We start from the raw sequence: 23,153 nt of genomic DNA on the forward strand, positions 1-23,153 counted from the left end.
CAACCATTGTTCAGTAAGAAAATGTTATGTGTCAAGCTTGTAAAGACACAGTAGTATCAAGCTAACTGCATTTACTAAGGACTGGTGGCCTTTCAGTGAACAATGTGATTAGAATGTTCACAGATTATGAAAAAGATTCCATTACAAAATTACTGATGAAGTACAACACAATATTTTAATTCCCTACCATTGACTTTTCTATTGATTTTGCCATTTATTTGTTCAAGCAACAGTCACAATTGCAGAATACACAGTGCTATCATTTGCATTTCAGTGGAGTATAATGGATGGGTGAAATCTGCATATTAAACATCCTGTAGAAAAGCCAAGATTTTGTAATTTCTTAGTTTGTACCTAGAGATTATTTCCAGCTATAAAACACTTGGGTCAAGTGTTGGTTAGGAATCTGTCATGAGCAATAGCAGAGAGAGCATTTTCAATTAGCAACATTACACAAGAACCATAGAACATGAAAATGAAATGAAATGAAAATTACTTATCGTCACAAGTAGCCTTCAAATGAAGTTACTGTGAAAAGCCCCTAGGCGCTACATTCCAACGCCAATTCGGGGAGGCCGGTACGGGAATTGAACCGTGCTGCTGGCCTGCCTTGGTCTGCTTTGAATTTTGAAAATCTGGTCACACTAGTCCTGGTCACCAGTATCACTGGTCAGCCCTGAATGTTGCCAAACTCAAGTACATTGTGCAGTAATTTAGCCCAGTGTGCTAAACCAGCCCCATATTGCCTCAAGTATCAATTTTTCCATCCCTACAGCATTTTGGTATCAATAAATTAAACAATTACATGACAACAATGTTAATTGTGGAAGTAAATATTGTATGCAATGAGATTGTGACTTTTTTTAACCTTCCATAGCAATCATTCTTCAGAAAATCATCAAATGGAATAACCTACACATTTGTATTTATTTTTAAAACAGTTCCAATTTTTGGATTTTGGATTTGAACCCTGGATATCGAGGGATATTCAGCATTGGTAAGGAGAAAGGGGAGGCTTTTGGCAGATATTCAGAGCTCAAAACAGCAGAAGCCCTCGAGTTGTATAGAATGTGCAAGAGGGAACTTAAAAAGGAAATTAGGAGGACGAAAAGGGGCATGAAAGGATACTGGTAAAAGAAAGGAAAATCCTAAATTGTTTTACAAATATATTAAGGGTAAAAGGGAAAGAGTAAGGCCCATTAAAGACCACAGTCATTTGTGTGTGGAGCCGGATGATGTTGGTAGAGTTCTAAATGAATACTTTGTGTCAGTGTTCACTTGTGAGAAGGACAGTGTGGGTATAGAAATCAAGGAGAAGGACTGTAATAAAATTAAAGAGATTAACATAGATAGAGAGGAAGTTCTGAGTGGTCTGGCAGGTTTAAAAGTAGGCAAATCTCCAAGGCCAGATGAAACACAATATAATAATAATCTTTATTGTCACAGGTAGGCTTATATTAACACGGCAATGAAGTTACTGTGAAAAGCCCCTGGTCGCCACACTCGGTTCGGGTACACCGAGGGAGAATTCAGAGCGTCCAATTCATCTAACAGCACGAATCTCGGGACTTGTGGGAGGAAACCGGAGTACCCAGATGAAACCCACGCAGACACAGGGAGAACGTGCAGACTCATATCCCAGGATGTTGAGTGAGGCAAGGGAGGAAATAGCAGGGGCGCTGGTAATAATATTCAATTCTTCTCTGGCCACAGGAGGGGTGCTGGAGTTCTGGAGGATAGCCAACCTGGTACCATTATTCAAGAACGGAGGAAGGGATAAACCAGGAAACTACAGGCCAGTCTGTCTAACCTCAGTAATGGGGAAACTAATGCAAGAAATTCCGAGACAGAGTTAATGTGCATTTGGAGAGGATTGATTAATCAAGAACAATCGGCATGGTTTTGTTTAGGGGATGTCACATCTGACCAATTTATTGAATTTTTCGATGAGGTGACCAGGTGTGTAGATGAGGTCAATGCACTTGATGGAGTCTACTTGGATTTCAGCAAGGCTTGTGATAAAGTCCCACATGGGAGACCCATGGAATCCAAGGAAATTTGGCAAATTGGATCCAAAATTGGCTGAGTGGCAGGAGGCAGAGGGTGATGGTCGAGGGGTGTTTTTCTGTGCCCCGTGGGGTCCCACAGGGATCAGCTATTTGTGGTTTATATAAACAATTTAGATATGATTTAGGTAGGGGGGGCTGATCAGGAAGTTTGTAGATGGTAGGAAAATTGGTGGGGTGGTAAATAGTGAGTATAGCCATAAATTACAGGAGGATATAGATGGCTGGTCAGATGGGCTGATCAGTGGCAAATAGAATTCAATCCCGATAAGTATGAGGTGATGCACTTGGGCAGGACGAACAAGGCAAGGGAATATATGATAAATGTCAGGATCCTGAGAAGTACGGAAGGACCTTGGCGTGCATGTACACCGGTCCAGTAAGGTAGCACAGCAGGTGGCTATGGTGATCAAGAAGGCATATGATATACTTGCCTTTGTTAGCTGAGGCCTAGAGTTTAAGAGCAGGGAGGTTATGCTGGAACTGTTTAAACATTGGTTAGGCCACAGCTGGAGTACTGTTTGCAGTTCTGGAATCCACATTATAGGAGGGTTGTGATAGCACTGGAAAGGGTGCAGAGGAGATTTACTGGGATGTTATCTGCACTGGAGAGTTTTAGTTATGAAGAGAGATTGGATAGACTTGGATTATTTTCCTTGGAGCAGAGGAGACTAAGAGGTGACATATAGAATTTACAGTGCAGAAGGAGGCCATTCGGCCCATCGAGTCTGCACCAGCTTCTGGAAAGAGCACCCTACCCAAGGTTAACACCTCCACCCTATCCCCATAACCCAGTAACCTCACCCAACACTAAAGGCAATTTTGGACACTAAGGGCAATTTATCATGGCCAATCCACCTAACCTGCACATCTTTGGACTGTGGGAGGAAACCGGAGCACCCGGAGGAAACCCACACACACACGGGGAGGATGTGCAGACTCTGCACAGACAGTGACCCAAGCCGGAATCGAACCTGGGACCCTGGAGCTGTGAAGCGATTGTGCTATCCACAATGCTACCGTGCTGCCCCTACATGATTGAGATGTTTAAAATTATAGGAGCATAGATGGAGTAGACAGGAAGAAACTTTTCCACTTGGTGGAGGGACCAATTACCAGGGATGGGGCAGGAGATTTAGAGGGGGTTTGAGAAAAAACGTTTTTACCCAGAGAGTGATGGGAGTCTGGAGCTCACTGCCTGAAAAGGACCTTCATAACATTTATTTAGATGTGCACTTGTAAACCCAAGGCATACAAGGCTATGGGCCAGTGCTGGAAAATGGGGTTAGAATAGTAAGCTTTTTTGGCCGGTGCAGCCGCAATGGGCCGAAAGGCCTTTTCTGTGCTGTATGACTCTATGACAAGTCATGGCCAAAGAAATGTAATGTAAGATCTTTGCCACCTTCTCTATCAGAATTTTGGATTAAAGTTTCCAATGTGGTTCGAGGGCCGATTTCATTATAGTAGTATGTATTGCTCTGGCCAAGATACCTCAGATACCTTATTTCACACAAGTTTGTTACAGCCTCACTACAGCAGAATAGTCAATCTTTATATGCATTTCCCCTAAAGCACAGAATAGAAACGTTCACAATACATTCACTAACTGCTAGTTAACCAATTATAACACAAACTTTTGAAAGCGCTGACAGGAATTTGTACTTACAGCATTTGCATTTCCACCAAGTTGCATACATCTCAGCTGAAACCAGGACCAATTCGAATCCAGTTCTGTTGATCTGGAAAATCAATTAACCCAAAGGAAACAAAAAATGCATTAAGGAAAGCAGCCAACATTGCTGAGAAGAGGCTTTCCAATTATGATTTCTTAAAATCAAAAACCACCATCACTGCATTTTTAATATTTAGAATATGGATTGCAAACATTCTATTCTGAAGTGTATGGTTATATATCGTGAAGACATCAGCACAAATATCACAAAACATGATCTAGAATTCAACACTCATGTAAAAATCAAAACTTTACAAATGATAGAAAGCAAACAAAATAGGAAATGCTGGAGACATGCAGCACCTATGGTCAGATAAGTTAATGCTTCAGATATAACCTTGCTGAGTAATGGTGGGGGAGTTTGTACTGCTGCCTTTTCCTCTCTAGACCAGCTTTCATTTCAATTTTGGATCTGATTTACCATCTGCCACCTCAACTATCCCCACATTCTCAGTTTCTTTAATTTCTTCTGCACTTTTCACATCATAATCACCTCAATGGTTGATTACCATCAAATCATCTCCTGATTTTCTTTTAAGCAGATTCCAGATCATGGTACGAATGTTTCATGCGGTTCCCTTCTTAAACCTTCGTTCACACACTATTTCAAAGATTTTTCATTTTAAATAAAATATAAAATTGATGCGCATTTTAAAATATACAAGTTTATGAACTTAATAGTTTAGCCTGCTTCTTTAATGAAATCAAATTTAAATACAGGCCTCATCTCGAGGTCCAGGAGACATGGCACATTGGTAGCCCACAAACACTGCTTCTTCCAACACACCTGATCTGACTCCAGGGCACTTTCTTTCACCTCCTCAATACAGTACCATCCTCCTCCACCATCCAACTCTAATTCACTCTGTTACCACTTGGGGGTTGAGACTCTCCAAGATCGCCATCATACACTGAGTAAAGCATTGGTTTGCAAACTTTCCGGGGGTACTCTGCTGTTTAAGGTGGCGCACGAGTGGGCCACAATGCATAGGTGAAGCCTGACTGGGTTGGTGGAGGAGGTTAAGGGGGGGGGCCTGAAATGGTGGGATTCTCTGCATTTGACATTGGCGGGGAGGGTACAGGTGGTAAAGATGAACATACTGCCATGATTCCGGTTTGTTTTTCAGTCCCAGTCCCAGTAACCCCACCCCACGGTTTCCTGGCCCAAGGCCATTTTTCAGAATGTAGATGGGCCCCCTCCCTGCCACAAATTCCAAGGTTTAGTAGGACACTTCTGCAAAGGCAGAGGGGGGGGGGGGGGGGGGGGGGAAGGGGAACTGGCGCTCCCAAATTTGCTGCATTACTATTGGCCCATAAAAATCTGGAACCAGCTGAGGCACTTTAAACTGGGATGCATGAGGGTGCGGGGTTGGAGCAGGGAGATGGAGGTTCTCTTGCAAGCAGTTGGGATTGCGGATGCTGGCAATGGCGGCACTCCCGATTGCCCCAGAGAAGTCCAGTGGCAGTGGCCATGCTGAGAATATGGAGGCAATTTCAGCAGCACTTTAGTTTGGGGACGAGGTTGAAGTTGGTGCTGATCCGAGGGAACTATGGGTTTGAGCCAGGAAGAAAAGATGTGAGGTTTCAGGGATGGGAGCAGTGAGGAGTGATGGAGATCAAGAACTTGCTTTTGGAAGGGGGGGCTTGCACGTTTGGAGGAATTGGGGGTAAAGTTTGATGTCACATGCAGGAAGGGTTTCAGGTGCATACAGGTGCAGGATTTCGCAAAAAAAGGTTTTTCCAACCTTTCTGGTGGCACGGATAGGGGACGTATATGGGTGGCTGGAAGTGAAGGGCATGACCTTGGTGAAAAGGATCAAGCGGAACTGGGAGGAGGTGGTGGGGAGGGAGATAGGATGGGGACTTTGGTGCAAAGTAATGCGCCAGGTGAACTCAACCTCCTCCTGCACAAGGATGAATCTTATACAGTTTAATGTGAGGATCCTCATGACTTGGGCACGGATAGGTAGGCTTTTCCCCGGAGGTAGTGGACTGATACTAGAGGTGTGGGAGGGTGGGGGGCGGGGCAGCGAAACTTGTCCATATGTTCTGAAGGTGTGAGGCATTGGAGAACTTTTCGGAGGCTGTATTTAGGAACCTACTGCGGATTGTAGATGAAGCCAGACCCTATGGTGGCGACCTTTGGGGTGTTGGAGGTGTCGGGGTTGCTGGAAGGGAAAGGAGGCGATATCATGGCCTTCTCCTCTCTGATTGCCCAGCGATGGATACTTTTGTATTGGAGGTCAGCCACGCCACTGGGGGACGCAGCATGATTGGGTGACTTGTAAGAGTTTCTCAGTTTGGAGAAAATCGAATTCGCCCCGAGTGGATTGGAGGAGGGCTTCAAGGTAAAGTGGAGGCCATTTATGACTATATTTGAGGTGCACCGGGGGTGGGGGAACAAAATACCTTTTTAAAAAACATTTATTTCAGGAAAACATATATTTACTTACAAACATTACCGGTGTTCCTGCTTACTCGCTGCAGAGTCTGGTTTATCCTTGGCAAAAGCCAGGAGCACAGCACACCACCAGTTACCACTCACTCGCTAACACTTGACCACGCTGTCCACCCGTGGACCAGCAATGCTGGAAGGTCTCTACAGACCCACAGGGTCGATGGGCACCAGTATGAGAACCATTGGGTAGAGCTTTACTCCAATGTGCCTCCCTCCCAAAATGAAATGAAATGAAAATCGTTTATTATCACAAGTAGGCTTCAAATGAAGTTACTGTGAAAAGCCCCTAGTTGCCACATTCTGGCGCCTGTTCGGGGAGGCTGGTGTGGGAATCAAAAGGTATATTGTCTATAACTGCATAACATTTCCATTTTGCACCTGATCTCTAAGTGAGATTGTCAAATTTATGCTAACTGAACATATCCTAAAGCAGACTTTTAAAGAAATATCTGGTTAGGTAATTAAAATATTTGTGTGAATGCAGAAAATCAACTTGAAGATTCATAAAAAGGCTAAGTTCATTCTTTGTATTTCTTACAGCCTTCACAATGCTGGTCTTGAAAAGATACCATACCTGATAAAACTCAAGTGAACGCCAAGCGATCGATGTGTCCCTGAACAGTCAATACAGAGAAAGACGCCATAGGTTATACTGGCCCAGCTAGGGTTCTTGGCTGAACAGTCAAAGCAAACCTGCAAAATTAAATTTAAAACAGTCAACACTAGATTCACCAGATTAGTATTTATTTTAATAAGCCCCTCCAAGGCCAGTGCCACTTTATAATAATCTTTGAGGACGCTCACAAGAACATGGCAGATTGATTTGTACTCCTGCTTTTTGAGAAAAACAACAAACCTGAATTTTACCATTGCGCAACACTTTGCTTGGAAACAGATTAAGCCTCCAGAATACCAAAGTAAGTTTTACATGCTGAGTAAAAAAAGCAAAATAATACAGCAAGAGAACAGGATTAAGCTCAGCCTTCGGGAACTCTGCAGAACATATAATTTTACAAGGGCGAAAGGGAGGTGGAGGGAGGAGAGTGAATGACCAAATGTGACAAACTGCTTTACAGCCAATTAAGGACTTTTTGAAGAGTAGCCACTATTATGCAGCAAACACGGCAGCTAGTCATACTTAGCAAACTCCCAAAACCAGCATTGTGATAATGACCAGATAATCTGTGTTTCATGATGCTGATTGAGGGTAAATATTGGCCAGGGCATTAGGGATAACTACCCTGTTCTTCTTTGAAAGAGTGACAAGGGATATTTTACATTCACATGTGCAGGCAGATGGTGCCTCAGTTTAACATCTCATCCCAAAGAGGCAACATTCCCTCAGTATGGCACTGAAGTGTCAAACCTTTATTTTTTTGCTCAAAGCCTGGAATGGGTCTTGAACCCAGAACTGTGTGTGGAGCCCCGTCAACTCCCACTAGGGTTTCATCCCCATGAATTCTCGCAAAGTGTGAAATCGCAAATGGTGAACTTGCACATGCACCGAGTCGGCACATGCACAGTGTGCGCTTTCTACGTGGGAACTTTAACATTCTAAATCGCAGATAATTGAAGGTTTGGGACTGTGAACCGCGATTATATTGCTTGAGTATAGGAGTAGGGATGTCTTGCTGCAGTTATACAGGGTCTTGGTGATACCACACCTCGAGTAGTGTGTGCAGTTTTGGTCTCATGGTTTGACAAAGGACATTCTTGCTATTGAGGGTGTCCATTGAAGGTTCACCAGACTAATTCCCGGAATTGCAGGACGGATATTTGAAGAAAGACTGGATCAACTGGACTTGTACTCACAGGAGTTTAGAAGAATGGGAGGGGATATCGTAGAAACATATAAAATCCTGATGGGACTGGACAGGCTAGATGTGGGAAGGATGTTCCCAATGTTGGGGATTTCCAGAATAGGGGGTCACAGGTCCTTATTAAGGGGTAAGCCATTCAGGACTGAGGTGAGGAAGAACTTCTTCTCTCAGAGAGTTGTGAACTTGTGGAATTTCTACCACAGAAAGCTGTTAGGGCCAGTTTGTTGGATATAATCAAGAGGAAGCTGATCAAAGGGTATGGAGAGAAAGCAGGAGTGCGATACTGAATTTGCATGATCAGCCATGATCATATTGAATGGTGGTGCAGGCTTGAAGGGCAGTATGGCCTACTCCTGCACCTATTTTCTAAGTTTCTAACCACATTTACAACAAAGTCACGAAAGAGGAGATCATGAACAGCAGGAGTTGACTGTAATTTAAAGTCAACATTCAAGCTTTGCTTTCACGATTGGAGTTTAATATGAAGCCCTTGATGAGATGATTTTTTATAATCACTTCCGAACTGATTATTCTGTAACTTACATACAGCAGCTGCCATTTTCCTTCATTTATCAAGAGATTCTTCACTGAGTAATGAGAGCAAAGAATTGTCACACTTGTAGAGTTCTTGCAGAGTTCATAGTCTGGTTAAATTTTAAACCTAATTCCAGCTTTAAAAATATTCCCTTCAACCACTTGTGTAAGCAAGTTTCACATTTCTTTACCCAAAGAATGCAGAGAGTTTCTTCCGATTTCAAAATTAGGACAGGTCGGAAAAAGTTTGGTGAAAAGATAAGTTTCAAGGAATGCCTTGAAGGAGGTAGTAAGAATGACAGCAAGAGTAATTTAGGGAGGAAGTCCCAGAGGCTAGAGTTTAGACGGCTGAAGGAATGGCCAAAGTTGGAGTAATGGAAATCAGAGATGCACAAGAGCCCAGAATTGAAGGAACACAGTTCACTGAGGGTTGTAGGGCTTGAGGAGATTAAAGAGATAGAAGAGTCCTGTAGAGATCTGAATGCAGCAATGGCATGTTAAATTTGAAGCGCTGCTGGGCTGGCAGGAAATGTAGGTCAGAAAGCAAAGGGGTGGGTGGATGAACATGGCTTGGTGTGAGTTAGGGTATGGGCAGTGGAATTTCAGATGAATTTTAAAGGGTGGAAGATGGGAGACCAGCCAGTCAAGTCTGGAGATGAAAAAATCATGGATAAAGGTTGCAGCAGCAGATGTGCTGAGGTGGGGTTCAGGACAAGTGGAAGTCGGCAGTATTGGAGAAGATGATAATACAAGGCCATAAGATGGAGGAGCAGAAGGCAGCCATTCAGCCCATTGAGTCTGCTCTGCCATTCAATGAGATCATGACTGATCTGATATGATAATCCTCAACCACTCATTCCCACCTCACCCCCATAACCCTCGATTCCCTTAGTGATTAAAAATCTGTCTATCTCAGCATTGAACATAGTTAATGACCCAGCCTCCAAGGCATCTGCAGAAAAGTATTCCACAGATTCACTACCCTCAAAGAAGAAATCCCCCCTAATCTCGGTCTTAAATGGGTGACCCCTTTATCTGAGATATGCCCTCTGGTTCTAGAGTCTCCCACAAGCATCTTGGAAGCGCAGCTCAGGTTCAAATCGAATGCCATGGTTATAAACAGCCGGATTCAGTGTCAGACAATAGCCAGGCAAGTGGGGTGAAATTGGTGGCAAGGGAATGGGGTTGTCAAAGAGCTGTGAACAATGGCTTTATTCTTCCCATTAGTTAATTTGAGAGGAGTTCTGTTCATTCAGTAATAGATGTTGGACAAGCAGCTTTACAAATCAGTGGCAATGAAGAGAATGCAGTTGAGACAGGATTTTCATTTCCCAGTTATTAAAAACATTCACTTTTGCCAACACCTTTGATATGGTTTGACACATCATACGACATGAGAAGGGTATTTCAAAAGGAAACTAGCAGGAACAGGCCTGCTCTACATATCCTGTTTTACCAGGACGTCTACTATCTTGTACACATAGTATTACAGAGATTACTGAATGTTTTGAAAGGAACCTGGTGATAGGATTGGAAACCAGAGTTCTGATTTGTTTGATATTACAATTACAAATCAAACTGAATTGAAATGGGGATTGTAAAATGAGAGTGAACTGGACCCATATTACCTCATCACATCCTCTCTCAGCTCCTCCACCGTTGATAAATGATCAGACTGCTCATTTGACATCCAAAACTAGATTAGCAGAAATTTCCTTCAATGAGATATTGGGATTTTTTTTTGCCTGCTCCAAACTTTGTTCCCTAGCCAACGATTGATTCGGTCCCTCTGATTGGAAAGTGAGATTAAACCAGTCTGTTCACAACCTTGGTGTCAAACTGAACCGTGAGATGAGCTTCAAACCACATTATTGTATCATCACTAAGTCCACCGATTGCCACCCCCATTAATCGCCCAACTTTGCACTGTCTCAGTTCATCTGCTGCTGAAACCCTCATTGAATCCTTTATTATTGCAGTGGTGCAGTAGTATTGTAGTGTGTCCTGTCTCACAGGCAGTACAGACCCAGCAGAGGTGGCGACACAACCTTGATTCAAACATGGACAATGGGTGGCAATAGGTGGTCTTCGTGATGACACAATAATGTGGTTTGAAGCTCATCTCGAGATTCAGTTTGACACTAAGGTTGTCAACATGGACAAAAGAGCTGAACTTCAGACGCGAGGCGAGAATGGCTGCCCTTGACATCAAGGCAGCATTTGGCAGAGTATGGCATCAAGGAACCCTAGCAAAACTGGAATCAATGGGAAAGCTCTCTGCTGGTTGGAGTCATATCTGGTGCAAAGATAGTTAGCTGTGGTAATCGGAGGTCAATCATCTCTGCTCCAGGTTATCACTGCAAGAGTTCCTTCCATCAAGGTCTGAGGTAGGGATGCTCGCAGATGACTGTGCATCTTCAGAACCATTCACAAACTGCTTCAGTATCTGAGGAGTGTTATGGGCCAGGGTTTAGAGAACCCCAAAGTGTATCATGGAGTTTACCTGACCCATAACTTTTAATAGATTGTGGTATGGGGAACACACGGCCCACTCTACAGGTGTGGTACAGCAGAAATGAAAAGTTTTTTTCAAGCAAAACAATGTTTATTCTAGGAATTCAAGTTAACCTTTTTAAAACACAGTGAACATCTTAGCAACCATTAATTCAAATACAACCCCCAAAGAATACAACACTAAGTAACCCTTACTAACTTCCCAAACAACATCCAGAAGACAAAAGAAACACCTTTTAACAGAAGCACATTAGGTTTACATTCAATACTGAGAACATTTATAATTCTGAATTCACCAAATGATCAAGAGATGGTCTTTTCATGGCAGAGAGATCAACAGTACACCTGCTCTGTCTGGCTTCAGCTCCAACACTGAGAATGAAACTAAAACACATCCTGCAGCAAACAGCCTAAAACAAAAGTAAAAAGGTGACAGACAGCCCAGCTCCACCCACTCTCTGACATCGCTGCAGTAGTAAACACCCCTTTCTTAAAGGTACTCTCACATGACAGGAGTCATGTCCAAATGCAGCAAGATCTGGACACTATCTGGACACTTGGGCTGGCAAGTGCCAAGTAACATTCGCAACACAAGTGCTAGACAACGATCATCTCCAACAATAAAGGATTTAACCATCTCCCCTTAACAGCATTACCATCGCTGAATCCCCCATTATCAACATCCTGGAGCGGGGGAGCTACCATTGACCAAAAACTGAACTGGACTAGCCATATAAATACTGTAGCTACAAGGACAGGTCAAAGGCTAGGAATCCTGCGGCAGGTAATGGAATACTCTCCACGTGCCTGGATGAGTGCAGCTCCAACAACGCTCAAGACACTCGATACCATCTAGAACAACGCAGCCCACCTGATTGCTACCCCTTCCACAAAGATTCAATCCCTCCACCACCAGAGATTCTGAATCCAATATGAGTTCTACAGCAACAATTACAAATCCATTCTGAATTACCATTTCCCATCCTGTCTCCTGTATCTGTCTATTCCCTTTATGTATACATCAATGCGGTTCAAAAGCTTGGGAAGGACTGGGATGGCGAACAGAGTTCAGATGCTCCTCATGCATGTAAAGTCCCATACATCCCAAATAGCCTCTCACACACAAAGTCCAACTGCCTGGCTTCATATGCCAATCTCTTTATAGAACTGTGGGCAGAGATATGAAGGCGAGTGTCCGGCACCTCTAAAGCAGACAGCTCCAGGTTGGTAGCCTTTCTTGGCAGGCTACCTAAGTGAAGTTCACTTTGACTTCAAAATCCCCAGCTATGAGTTAACTAGTAAAATACATATCAGCTGTCAATGTGGATGATCACAAATAATGCTAATGGCTTGGACAGCCATGTCAAGGGCTCATCTAGGAGAAAGGCAACTCCAAAAAGTAAACCTGTATCCTTTTCAGCTGCTATATTTGTTTCATGCATTGCATTAATGTATTATCAGCTGTTTGGGTGAGGGAATGGGAGAGGTTTTTCACAAACTCCACCCACTTAACTATATTCAACGTGCAAGTTGCTCAACAAGTAATCAACCAAAACATTAGGCTTACTGAGCCCTGTGGCCACAGGGCAGGAACAGAGTGAGAGAGAGCAAGAGGGAGAGCGAGGGAGTCAGGTTACTACTCCTGGCTGGTCATCATTTAATGCAGTCAAAATGAAAAGAACAAGACGACTAGTTCTTGACATTCGGTTTATGGAATGTCAGACACTTCCAGACCACCATATGAGACCGGAGCACAGTACAGCCTCACAGCCAGAATGCTGGACATGTACAGCATCGACATAGACAACCTAAGCAAAACAAGGGGTTTGTTGAGCAGTCTCAACTTGAAGTGGATGATGCAGGCTACACATTCTGCTGGATTGGCAAGTCCAAGGGCCAGCCCCAACAGTCAGGTATGGGTTTTGCCATTTGATCTGAACACACAAGCTTGACTCACTACCTCTGGGGATTGGTGATCAACTCATGACTCTTTGTTCAAGTCTTGCCAGTAACCAGCATGCAACACTCAATAGCACCTTTGCTCCAACAATGACACATACAGGTGAGATCAAAGAAGCGGTCCATGTTGAAAGAGACACACACACAGGGCAGCACAGTGGCATAGTGGCTAGCACTGCTGCCTCACGGCGCCGAGAACCTGGGTTCAATCCCGGCCCGAGTCACTGTCCATATGGAATTTGCACGTTCTCCCCATTTCTGCGTGGGTCTCACCCCCACAACCCAAAGATGTGCAGGGTAGGTGGACTGGCCACACTAACCTGCCCCTTAATTGGAAAGAAATTTAAAAAGAAAGAGACATCCTCTCTAGATTACCAACAGTGAAGAAAACACCAATTTATACTGCTAAGAGAGAGTGCTGATTGGTTGGCAAGTGGGGTCTTATTTATCATGGAGAAAGCAGCAGAGAGCAGTTAAATGCCAAGCTGTTGCTCAAATTCAAACCAGGAAGATCGACTCTGATCCGTTAAGGCATTGCCACAGGGAATGAACCAGGGAATGGCTGCCCATGAGTTTTTGGTTTAATTGAAAAAGTTGCAATGTGTGGACATTATCCTTCTGCCTGCAAAGAACAGAGGCCTGTGTGTGAATATGCGTGGCTTCCAGCATATATAAATGAGATATGGTTTGAGCCCAAATGATCATTTTAAGTTGGTTTTCAGTATAATGCTTAGTATAATCGAGATTGTTTAGCTGATGTTGTAAAATCACAGAATTACATCTAAGGTTGGACACTATGTTTTGAGTTTTGCAAGCACAGGTTGGTTGAGTACAATCAGTACTTTGTCTATTGCAAACAGATAAACCTGCATACTATTCGATGCAACTCGCCACTTGTTGGGACTTTTGGCCTACATACCTGACATCACACTGGCACTGAAATTCATATACCACATTAGTCATTTGTTGATAGGCAGAATTTTCTTTGGAGGGCGGCAGGGTGGCGCACTGGTTAGCACTGCTGCCTCACGGCGCCGAGGACTCGGGTTCAATCCTGACAATGGGTCACTGTCCATGTGGAGTTTGCGCACTTGCCCCGTGCCTGCGTGGGTGGCACCTCCACAACCCAAAGATGTGTAGGCAAGTGGATTGGCTGTGCTAAATTGCCCTTTAACTGGATTTTTTAAAAAATCATCTTTATCAGAAGTTATTTTGGCTTGACAGCTGCATCCTGCTGGTGGAGAATACCACTCATGTTGTTGCTGCATAGTATCCGAGTTTCTCCTGTAGCTCAGAATTTCTGAGACATTTTACCCAATCTGAGGTAGGCTGGGAACTGCTCAGGACCAAACACCTTAGGACCATTCCTGAGTTTACACAATATAGTGTTAATGATCTGATCAGGGTAGCTATTATCCCACAGGATGGCTTTGAAGTACTCTATTTCAGCATCAATCTTGACTTTTTACTGTTCCTTGCTGCATTCTCCATGTCAAAACTGCTACCAGAGTACACTTACCAACCGATCAGCACTCTCTTCTCATGCAGTATAGGTTGTTCTCTTTACTCTTGGTAATCTTGCAATCTTTCCTGGTGAATGCTAGACGAAAATTCTAAAAAGCATGACTCTTTTTTTCAGCAATATTCAAATTCTGTCCCGCTAAACAACTATTCCATGGTGACTTCAGCAAGATAATCAGAGGAGTAATCCACAGGGCAAACTCGTTACTCTTGGTGATTTCAATGCCTGAGTGGGCACTGACTGCAATACAGAGGAATGCGAGAATACCACGGTATTGGCAGAGCAAACCCCAATGGCCAGCTCCATAAGTGCAGTGAGTTTGACCTAATCATCACAAACAGTCTTCCAGCAAGTAGACAAACTGAGAACAACATAAATGCCCCTGAGATCCAAATACTGGCACATGTTGGTCATTATTTTATAATAATAATCTTTATTAGTGTCACAAGTAGGCTTACATTAACACTGCAATGAAGTTACTGCGAAGTTACTGAGGACAGCACGGTAGAATTGTGGATAGCACAATTGCTTCACAGCTCCAGGGTCCCTGGTTCGATTCCGGCTTGGGTCACTGTCTGTGCGGAGTCTGCATATCCTCCCAGTGTGTGCGTGGGTTTCCTCTGGGTGCTCCGGTTTCCTCACAGTCTAAAGATGTGCAGGTTAGGTGGATTGGCCATGCTAAATTGCCCTTCATGTCCAAAAATGCCCTTAGTGTTGGGTGGGGTTACTGGGTTATGGGGATAGGGTGCAGGTGTTGACCTTGGGTACGGCGCTCTTTCCAAGAGCCGGCGCAGACTCGATGGGCCTAATGGCCTCCTTCTGCACTGTAAATTCTATGAAAATCTCCTGGTCGCCACACTCCGGCGCCTGTTCGGGTACACCGAGGGAGAATTCAGAAAGGCCGATTCACCTAACAAGCACATCTTTTGAGACTTGTGGGAGAAAACCGGAGCACCCGAAGGAAACCCACACAGACACGGAGAGAGCTTGCAGACTCTGCACAGACAGTGACCCAAGCCGAGTATCGAACCTGGCGCTGTGAAGCAACAGTGCTGACCATTGTGCTACCATTATTTTATGACAGGGATTGCAAGGACGTGCGATCTACTCACTTCCTTGAGAAACACAGCATGCTGGTCTGACTATTGGATTGTCAGGAATATTGTGTCTTTCAAGATAACATCTAAGGTGCTTCAGCACAGAGTCAAGCCACAAAGGAAGCTTGATGTAACTGTTTTCAAGATATGGCCAAAAGACAAGAATTGGAACACAAACTAGCCACAAGAATTCCTGACACCCAAGAGGACAATACAGCCATTGAAGATTCTTGGGAAAAGTTAAAGTATGTTGCTTGCAATGTTACGACACCCTGGGCTAGAGTGCGGTCAAGTCCAGCCCGACTTGACCCTCACAGCAGCATGGCTTCAGAGGTCCTAGATTTTGTTAAACTGAAATACCAAGACTTCTAGACAAAATGCACGATACTCACAGATTTTATGTATCTGACAAGAAATCAGCAGTAACAAAATGCGATACCATGGTGCAAATCACCTGTTGCAGACAAAACTAAGAGATGAAGAGTCAATGGTGGGAAAATAAGGCTGAGCTTCAAGAAGCTACTGATAAAACCTGTCTGAGGGCTCTACAAGAAGATATGCAATCAGTCTATGTCTCCAAAACCCAACAGTCTGTCACTCCTCCTCTCAGCAGATGACAATCAGCTCCTAATAGACATAAGATTCTCTCTCAATGGGCAGAGTACTTCCAATAATCTCCTCAACAATCCAATGTGCAATGAATGATACCATTGAGTCACTTCCACAGAACCTCTGGAAGAGCTTGCTCTCCACCCTTCTCAAGCAGAAGCCATGAAGGCTACAAGTCTTCAAGAACTGATGGCATCCCTGAAGTATTAAAGTACATGGTTAGGAAGCTCACTAATCTCTTCTGCCTATCTGGAACCAGGAATCTGTGCCCCAGGACTACAAGGATGTTACTGTAACTCATCTTCACAAATGGAAAGGGAGCAAGTCCATCTGTGGCAATCATTGTAGAGTATCACTTCATTCCACAGCAGGAAATAATCTTGCAACGGTTATTCTTAATTGGATTGTCACTCATCACATCAACTCGGTATACACAGAATCACAGTGTGGCTTTTGTTCAGTAAAGGGAATGATGGACATGATCTCTGTAGTATGTTAAATTCAAGAAAAGTCCCACAGACAGAATAAGGACCATTAGATGGTGGTCACTGACCTGACCACAGTTTTTGATACAGTAAATGGAGAATCCTGTGGAATGCGATGTAGAAATAGTAGAAATATGGCTGCCCTAAAAAGGTGATCAGTCAGTCACTCATTTTGCAATGCCACGATGGCCAGTGTGATGCAAAGTGGATCATCGGATGCCTTTCTTGTCACAACAGCACCAAGCAAAGCCAATTATTGGCTCCAGCTCAGCTTACTTCTCAGCCACGCATGCAAAGATCAAGAGTGTGCACAGGAGTACACATTCAAATCAGGAGAGATGGCAACCTCTTCAATTGCAAAGGCAAATGTTACTGAGCAGCTACTGAATGAACCTGCTTGCGGACGATTGCTCTCTCCCAGCACCTATTCCAGAAGACATTCAGCTGTTTGTTTATTGCTTTGCCCTATGCCTATCCTCGTAACACTTTGGCCTGATAATAAGACAACAGAGATTTTGTATCAAACCACCCTTGGCCACACACTCCAAGACCCAATATCACTATCAGTAACACGTACACCCATTTTGTACAGAGATTTTGCTATCTTAGGAGTATTCTCTCCAATAACACTATGCTGGGTGATTAAGTCAACCATAGTCTGGAAAAAGCAAGTTCAGTGTTTGGCAAGCGGAAACAGCATGGAATTTGTCTCAGAACAAAGATCAAAGTCTACCTGGCAGTGGTTCTTACATCACTTCTTTATGAATGTGAGACTTGGAAAACTTACTGGCATCACATAAAACAACTAGAGGCATTTCAGCTCTGCTGTCTGAGATCTATTTGCAATATCAGGTGGTGGGCCAAAAATCCGCCACACCGAGGTTCTTGCAGAGTTCAACATACCTGGCATCGAGAGCATGTTCATCAGAATTCAGTCTCACTGGGTCAGTTATGTGTTTGCATGCAGGGTTCCTGCTACCTACAGCCAACTGTAGGAGGAACCTACACCACAGAATGTCTCAAACTTAGATACAAGACCATCGAAAAAGCTTACAAGCTAGATCCCAAATGGAGAAGTCTCTGTCATCAAGAGATTTTAACATTTGAGATCAGTGCTTTCAGGACAAGTGAGCCCAATGCAAAAATGCTTCCATCCACCCCTAACACTGACTTCCTGTGTCGTATTTGCAATCAGTTATGCAAATCAAGACTATCATTTGGCTGAACACTCATCCGTTATGGAATGTGACAATCCAATGGAGTGCTTTGACATATCCTCTTCCTCTCTCCCTGCACCCCCACACCTCAGACTCTGAAGGCAGTCCTTCAAGTTCTCCATTGCTACCCTGTTGCTTAGTTTAATATGTTAGCATCTAATGGTGTTTTGTATTGTTTGACTCCAGTGCCAGTGGGGCACCCACCAATTTTGAGGGGGGGGGGGGGGGGGGGATCTCCATTGGCGGACTGGAAGATCCCGCCTGCAGGAACAGCTGACAAATTCAGTCCTCTCTTTCAAACCTTATACTGATTGTCCAAGATCTTGTTCGGAGTAAAACTGTAGGAGTGAACCCCTTTTGTTACCACTATGGCCGGTATATGTAAGTATTTACAGGCATATTATGTTAGAAAAACTCCCAAACCTAGGGGGTTAGGAGATTGGTCAGATGGATACGAGGTGAAATTTAATGTGAATAAATACGAGATAATACATTTTGAGACGGAGAATAAGACGACGGGCATACTACATGATAACATTAGAAAAGGAGTAAAGATGCTAACAGACTTACAGGTTCTGATAAACAAACCTTTAAAAGAAAGCAATTTTAAAAAGCTGTTCAAAGAAAGTCTTTGGGATCCTAGGCTTTATAAAAAAGGGGCAAAGGACCCAAAAGAAGGAGTAATCCTAAACAGATTCAAGCATTGGTTAGACCAGTTAGAATAATGCAGCCAGTGTTCACAACCTTGGTGTTATATTAAAACAAGATGGTCTTCTCAGCACATTTCTGTACCAAGACTGCCTATTTCCACTTTGTAACATTGGCTGGCCGACTCCACCCCTGTCTCGACCACTGAAACTCTCATCCATAGGGGCTGGTTTAGCTCACTGGGCTAAATCGCTGGCTTTTAAAGCAGACCAAGCAGGCCAGCAGCACGGTTCGATTCCCGTACCAGCCTCCCCGGACAGGCGCCGGAATGTGGCGACTAGGGGCTTTTCACAGTAACTTCATTGAAGCCTACTCGTGACAATAAGCGATTTTCAATTTCAATTTCATACATTCTGTTATCTCTAGACTTTACTATTCCAATGCTCTCCTGGCTGGTGTCCCATATTCTACACTCTCTCTTTATTTGCCCCAAATTCTATTTACCCATCACCTCTGTGCTCACTGACCTACGGTGGCTTGCATTGTAAGCAACGTCTCAAATTTTGAAATTTGCATCTTTTTTTCAAATCCTTCTGTGGCCTCATCTCTCCTTCTCTTTAATCTCCACCAGCCCCAAAGCCCAAAGATACCTCCACCCATCTAATTCTGGCCTCTTGAGCATTTCCAAATGTAATTGCTCCACTATTAGTGGTCGTGCCTTTGGTTGTCCAAGCTCTGGAACTCCACCCTAAACCACTTTCTCCATTTAAGATCTCTTTAAAATCAACTTCTTTGACCAGTCTTTTGGCCATCTGCCCTAATATCGTCTAATGTGGTTTGGTGCCAAACTTTGCTTCATATTGTTCCTGTGCAGTGTTTATTATGTTACAAGTGCTTATATAAATGCAAGTTGCAGTGAAAGCAGAATAGATTTTGAGAAGATAGTGGTCAATGTTTGAGAAAGAAAATTGTTACTGGATACAGGAAAAATTGGACAGCTCGTCAGAGAGCTAACATGATGGAACGGGCCAAACAGTCTCCTTCTGGTGTAGTAACATTCTATTTTAATGGTAACCATGATATATCATATACTGGTGTGCTTTTCATCAGCTGCTGGTCTCTATTTCGAGCAGCTGCCTTGTTGGTATCTAAATAACATTCACCATGGTACCTTGTATACTATCACATGTAATACAGGACACTGAGAAATAATGGCCAGTTTTAAAGAAACTGGTCACAAAAACAAGGAGGGTATATAACAAATGTAATTATCTTTTACACATGTAAACAAGACTATGATATAAATTGTTCAGCCAGAAAGCCTTTTAAATATCACCCAGTTTGTTAGGTGAGCTGACTCAATTCTCAGCAAAAGGCAGTAGACTGCCATATGTACAGACCCAGAGGTGGAACAAGTTCATTATTATGGTTATTCCAAAACAAATATGGAGTCCCAGCTCATTTCTGCATTCACAGTGCAATATTTGTAACTAAATGAAAATTTGTCCTTTGTGCAATAATGCAGATCATTCCATACATTTACCACCTCCAGGAAATGTTAATCACATAACTAATAAAATCAGGAATTTAATCTTTCTTTTTGACTGAGTTATGGAGTTAAAGATCATCTTTCACCAATAAAGTATACCAAATAAAGGAATTTGTCATCTCCCTAGTCCTGGGCAATTATTCCCACTTATTCTCTTGCAATGTTGCTTTCTGGCTTACCTTCAATTAAATATTGGGAAGATTGAAGCCATTGTTTTTGATCTCTGCTACAAATTCCATTTCCTAGCCACTGACTCCACCCCTCTCCCTGCAGTCTGTTCTTGACCTTGGTGGCACATCACCCCAAGACGATTTTATGACCACTTATTTGTGCCACCACTAAGACAATCTATTTCCACCTCCGCAACATAACTGAACTTCACCCGTCTCAGTTAATCTGCTGCTGTAATCCTCAATCACGCCGTTGATATTTCTAGACTTAACTATTTCGACATAACCTGGCTGTTGCCCCACTTTCTACCCTCCATAAACTTGAAGTCATTCAGAACTCTGCCGCGTCTTAACTTACATCAAGTCTTATTCCCCTATCATCCCTGTGCTCGTTGACCTACATTGGCCCCTAGTCAAGCAATGCCTTTATTTTTCTCGACGCGGAGATGCCGGCATTGGACTGGGGTGAGCACAGCAAGAAGTCTTACAACACCAGGTTAATGTCCAACAGGTTTGTTTAAAACACTAGCTTTCGGAGCACTGCTCCTTCCTCGGGTGAAATTATTTCATCTGAGGTAGGAGCATTGCTCCGAAAGCTAGTGATTCAAAACAAACCTGTTGGACTTTAACCTGGTGTTGTAAGACTTCTTACTTTATTTTCCTCGTCCTTAGTTTCAAATCTCTCCATGGCCTCCCACCTCCTTCTTTCCCAGTAGCACAACCCTCTTGACTGAGGTATCTGCACTCCTTAAATTCTAGCCTTTGAGAGCTCCTGATTTTAAATGTATCACAGAGCCCGATTGGTGGCTGTGCCTTCAGCTGCCTAGGCCTCAACTTCTGAAATACCCTCCCTACACCTTCCCGCCTCTTTACCTTTTTTTACTTCCCTTAAAACCTATCTCTTACACCAAGCTTTTGGTTATCTGAAGCAATGTGAAGTTGGGTGCCATTCTGTCCTTTAAGAGCTCCTGTGAAGTAGCTTGGAATATCTTATTACGTCACAGGCACTACGCAAGTCTGAGTTGTTGCTGTTGTTGTAACCAATGGTATGTGGGTGGATGCATTGCAATCAAGCTTCCTCCTTTCTAACTTTGCACTGAGTTAAATGCATACACTGGTGAAAACTGAATTTTAGACATGCAGAACAGAAATTGCTCATGATTAATTTAGAAAATCTAGGCACTACAAATGGCTTCAGTTAGAAAAGGAGAAACCAATTTAGGGTTTCAAGAGCATGGGCAAGTGCTACATACGTGCTGATTGGACAGGAGCCAGCCCCCCCTCCCCCCGTATTTTCTTTACATAATAATAATGTTTATTGTCACAAGTAGGTTTACACACTGCTATGAAGTTACTGTGAAAAGTCCCTAGTCTCCACATCAAGGCACCTGTTCGGGTACACGGAGGGAGAATTTAGAATGTCCAAATTACCTAATACAGGCATTGTCAAACTCGGGGGCGTGACCTGCAGGCGGGTGTTGGGAGGGTCAGGGAGCCGTCCATTGCAGCGCTCCCGATCGTGCAAATCCGCGGGCAACAGCCGGCTTTTAATAATGTCGGCTGCGAGCGGCCTTCAAAATGGCCAGGAACAGATGAAAAAAATCTGGCCACATTTTGCATGCATGCCCGATCATCGGTGCGCATGTGCAGAGCGGCCGCATTTTTAAAAATATGGTCACAGCCTTTTTTTTCCAAGTTCGGGGACCAAAGGGACCATTGGGGCCAAAGGGACCCAAAACCATTTCCTCCATTTTTGTCAGCAGCAAACAAGGTAAGAGAAAATGGTGGGTCGCGAAGGTCGGATGGCGTGGGTCGCGCAGGTCGGCCAGTAGGTAAAAATGGGTCCCTGGAAAAATGTTTGAAAAACACTGACCTAATAGCACGTCTTTCGGGACTTCTGGGAGGTGATCGGCATCAAAATCTGGAGCTTCACTCAAAAACGTTACCACTCGGTGATACAGTACACCAACAGGCGAATTTAACCTTGATTGCCTCAATAAATTGAATATAATCCAATTTTGCAACTGATATTCTGTGGGATTTTAAGCGTGGAAAGTGAGGCTTGGCCAATGTTGAGAAACCATAATTCAGGGGCAGCACGGTGGCGCACTGGTTAGCACTGCTGTCTTTCGGCACCAGGAACCCTGATTCGATACTGGCCCCGGGTCACTGACCGTATGGAGTTTTCACATTCTCCCGAATGTTTCTGTGGGTTTCACCCCCAGATCCCGCAAAATGTGCAGGGTAGGTGGATTGGCCATGCTAAATTGCCCCTTAATTGGCAAACTGAAAAGTATTGGGTACTCTAATGTTATAAAATTTAAAAAACATATTGCACTCATACATACAATTCCTACAGTGCAGAACGAGGCCATTTGGCCCATCACGTCTGCACCGACCCGCTGAAAAAGCACTCTACTCAGGTCCACTTCCCCGCCCAACCCGTCCTATCTCTGCAACCTAACCTGCATGTCCCTGGACACTAAGGGGCAATTTAGCATGGCCAATTCACCTAACTTGCCGATCTTTGGACTGTGGGAGAAAACTGGAGCACCCGGAGAAACCTACGTAGACACGGAAAGGGCAAATTCCACACACAGTCACCCAAGGCTGGAATCGAACACAGGTCACTGAATGTGAGGCAGCACTGTACTGCTGCAAAGGTGATCTCCAGTTAGGATATCAAAACTACAAAATACACGGAAATATTTAAACACTTTAGATTCAATGTGATAAACATACACTGGACATAAGGTACTTGGCAATCAACCGA

The 23,153-nt window shown here is 43.7% G+C and overlaps 1 protein-coding gene across 2 annotated transcripts in view; it reads right to left on the reverse strand.

The window, feature by feature from the left end:
• The window catches only part of LOC119954665 (ADP-ribosylation factor GTPase-activating protein 3-like), a 92,279-nt gene that overhangs the window by 65,577 nt on the left and 3,549 nt on the right, over nucleotides 1–23,153 (reverse strand). For both annotated transcript variants that reach the window (XM_038780053.1, XM_038780052.1), the window contains exons 2-3: nucleotides 6,831–6,949; nucleotides 3,733–3,805 (exon numbers count right to left, since the gene is read on the reverse strand). In XM_038780053.1, the coding sequence (XP_038635981.1) occupies nucleotides 3,733–3,805; nucleotides 6,831–6,949 (192 nt within the window). The remainder of the gene's footprint in view (nucleotides 1–3,732; nucleotides 3,806–6,830; nucleotides 6,950–23,153) is intronic.

This window comes from Scyliorhinus canicula, chromosome 20, assembly GCF_902713615.1.
Source record: "Scyliorhinus canicula chromosome 20, sScyCan1.1, whole genome shotgun sequence".
Lineage (NCBI taxonomy): Eukaryota > Metazoa > Chordata > Chondrichthyes > Carcharhiniformes > Scyliorhinidae > Scyliorhinus > Scyliorhinus canicula.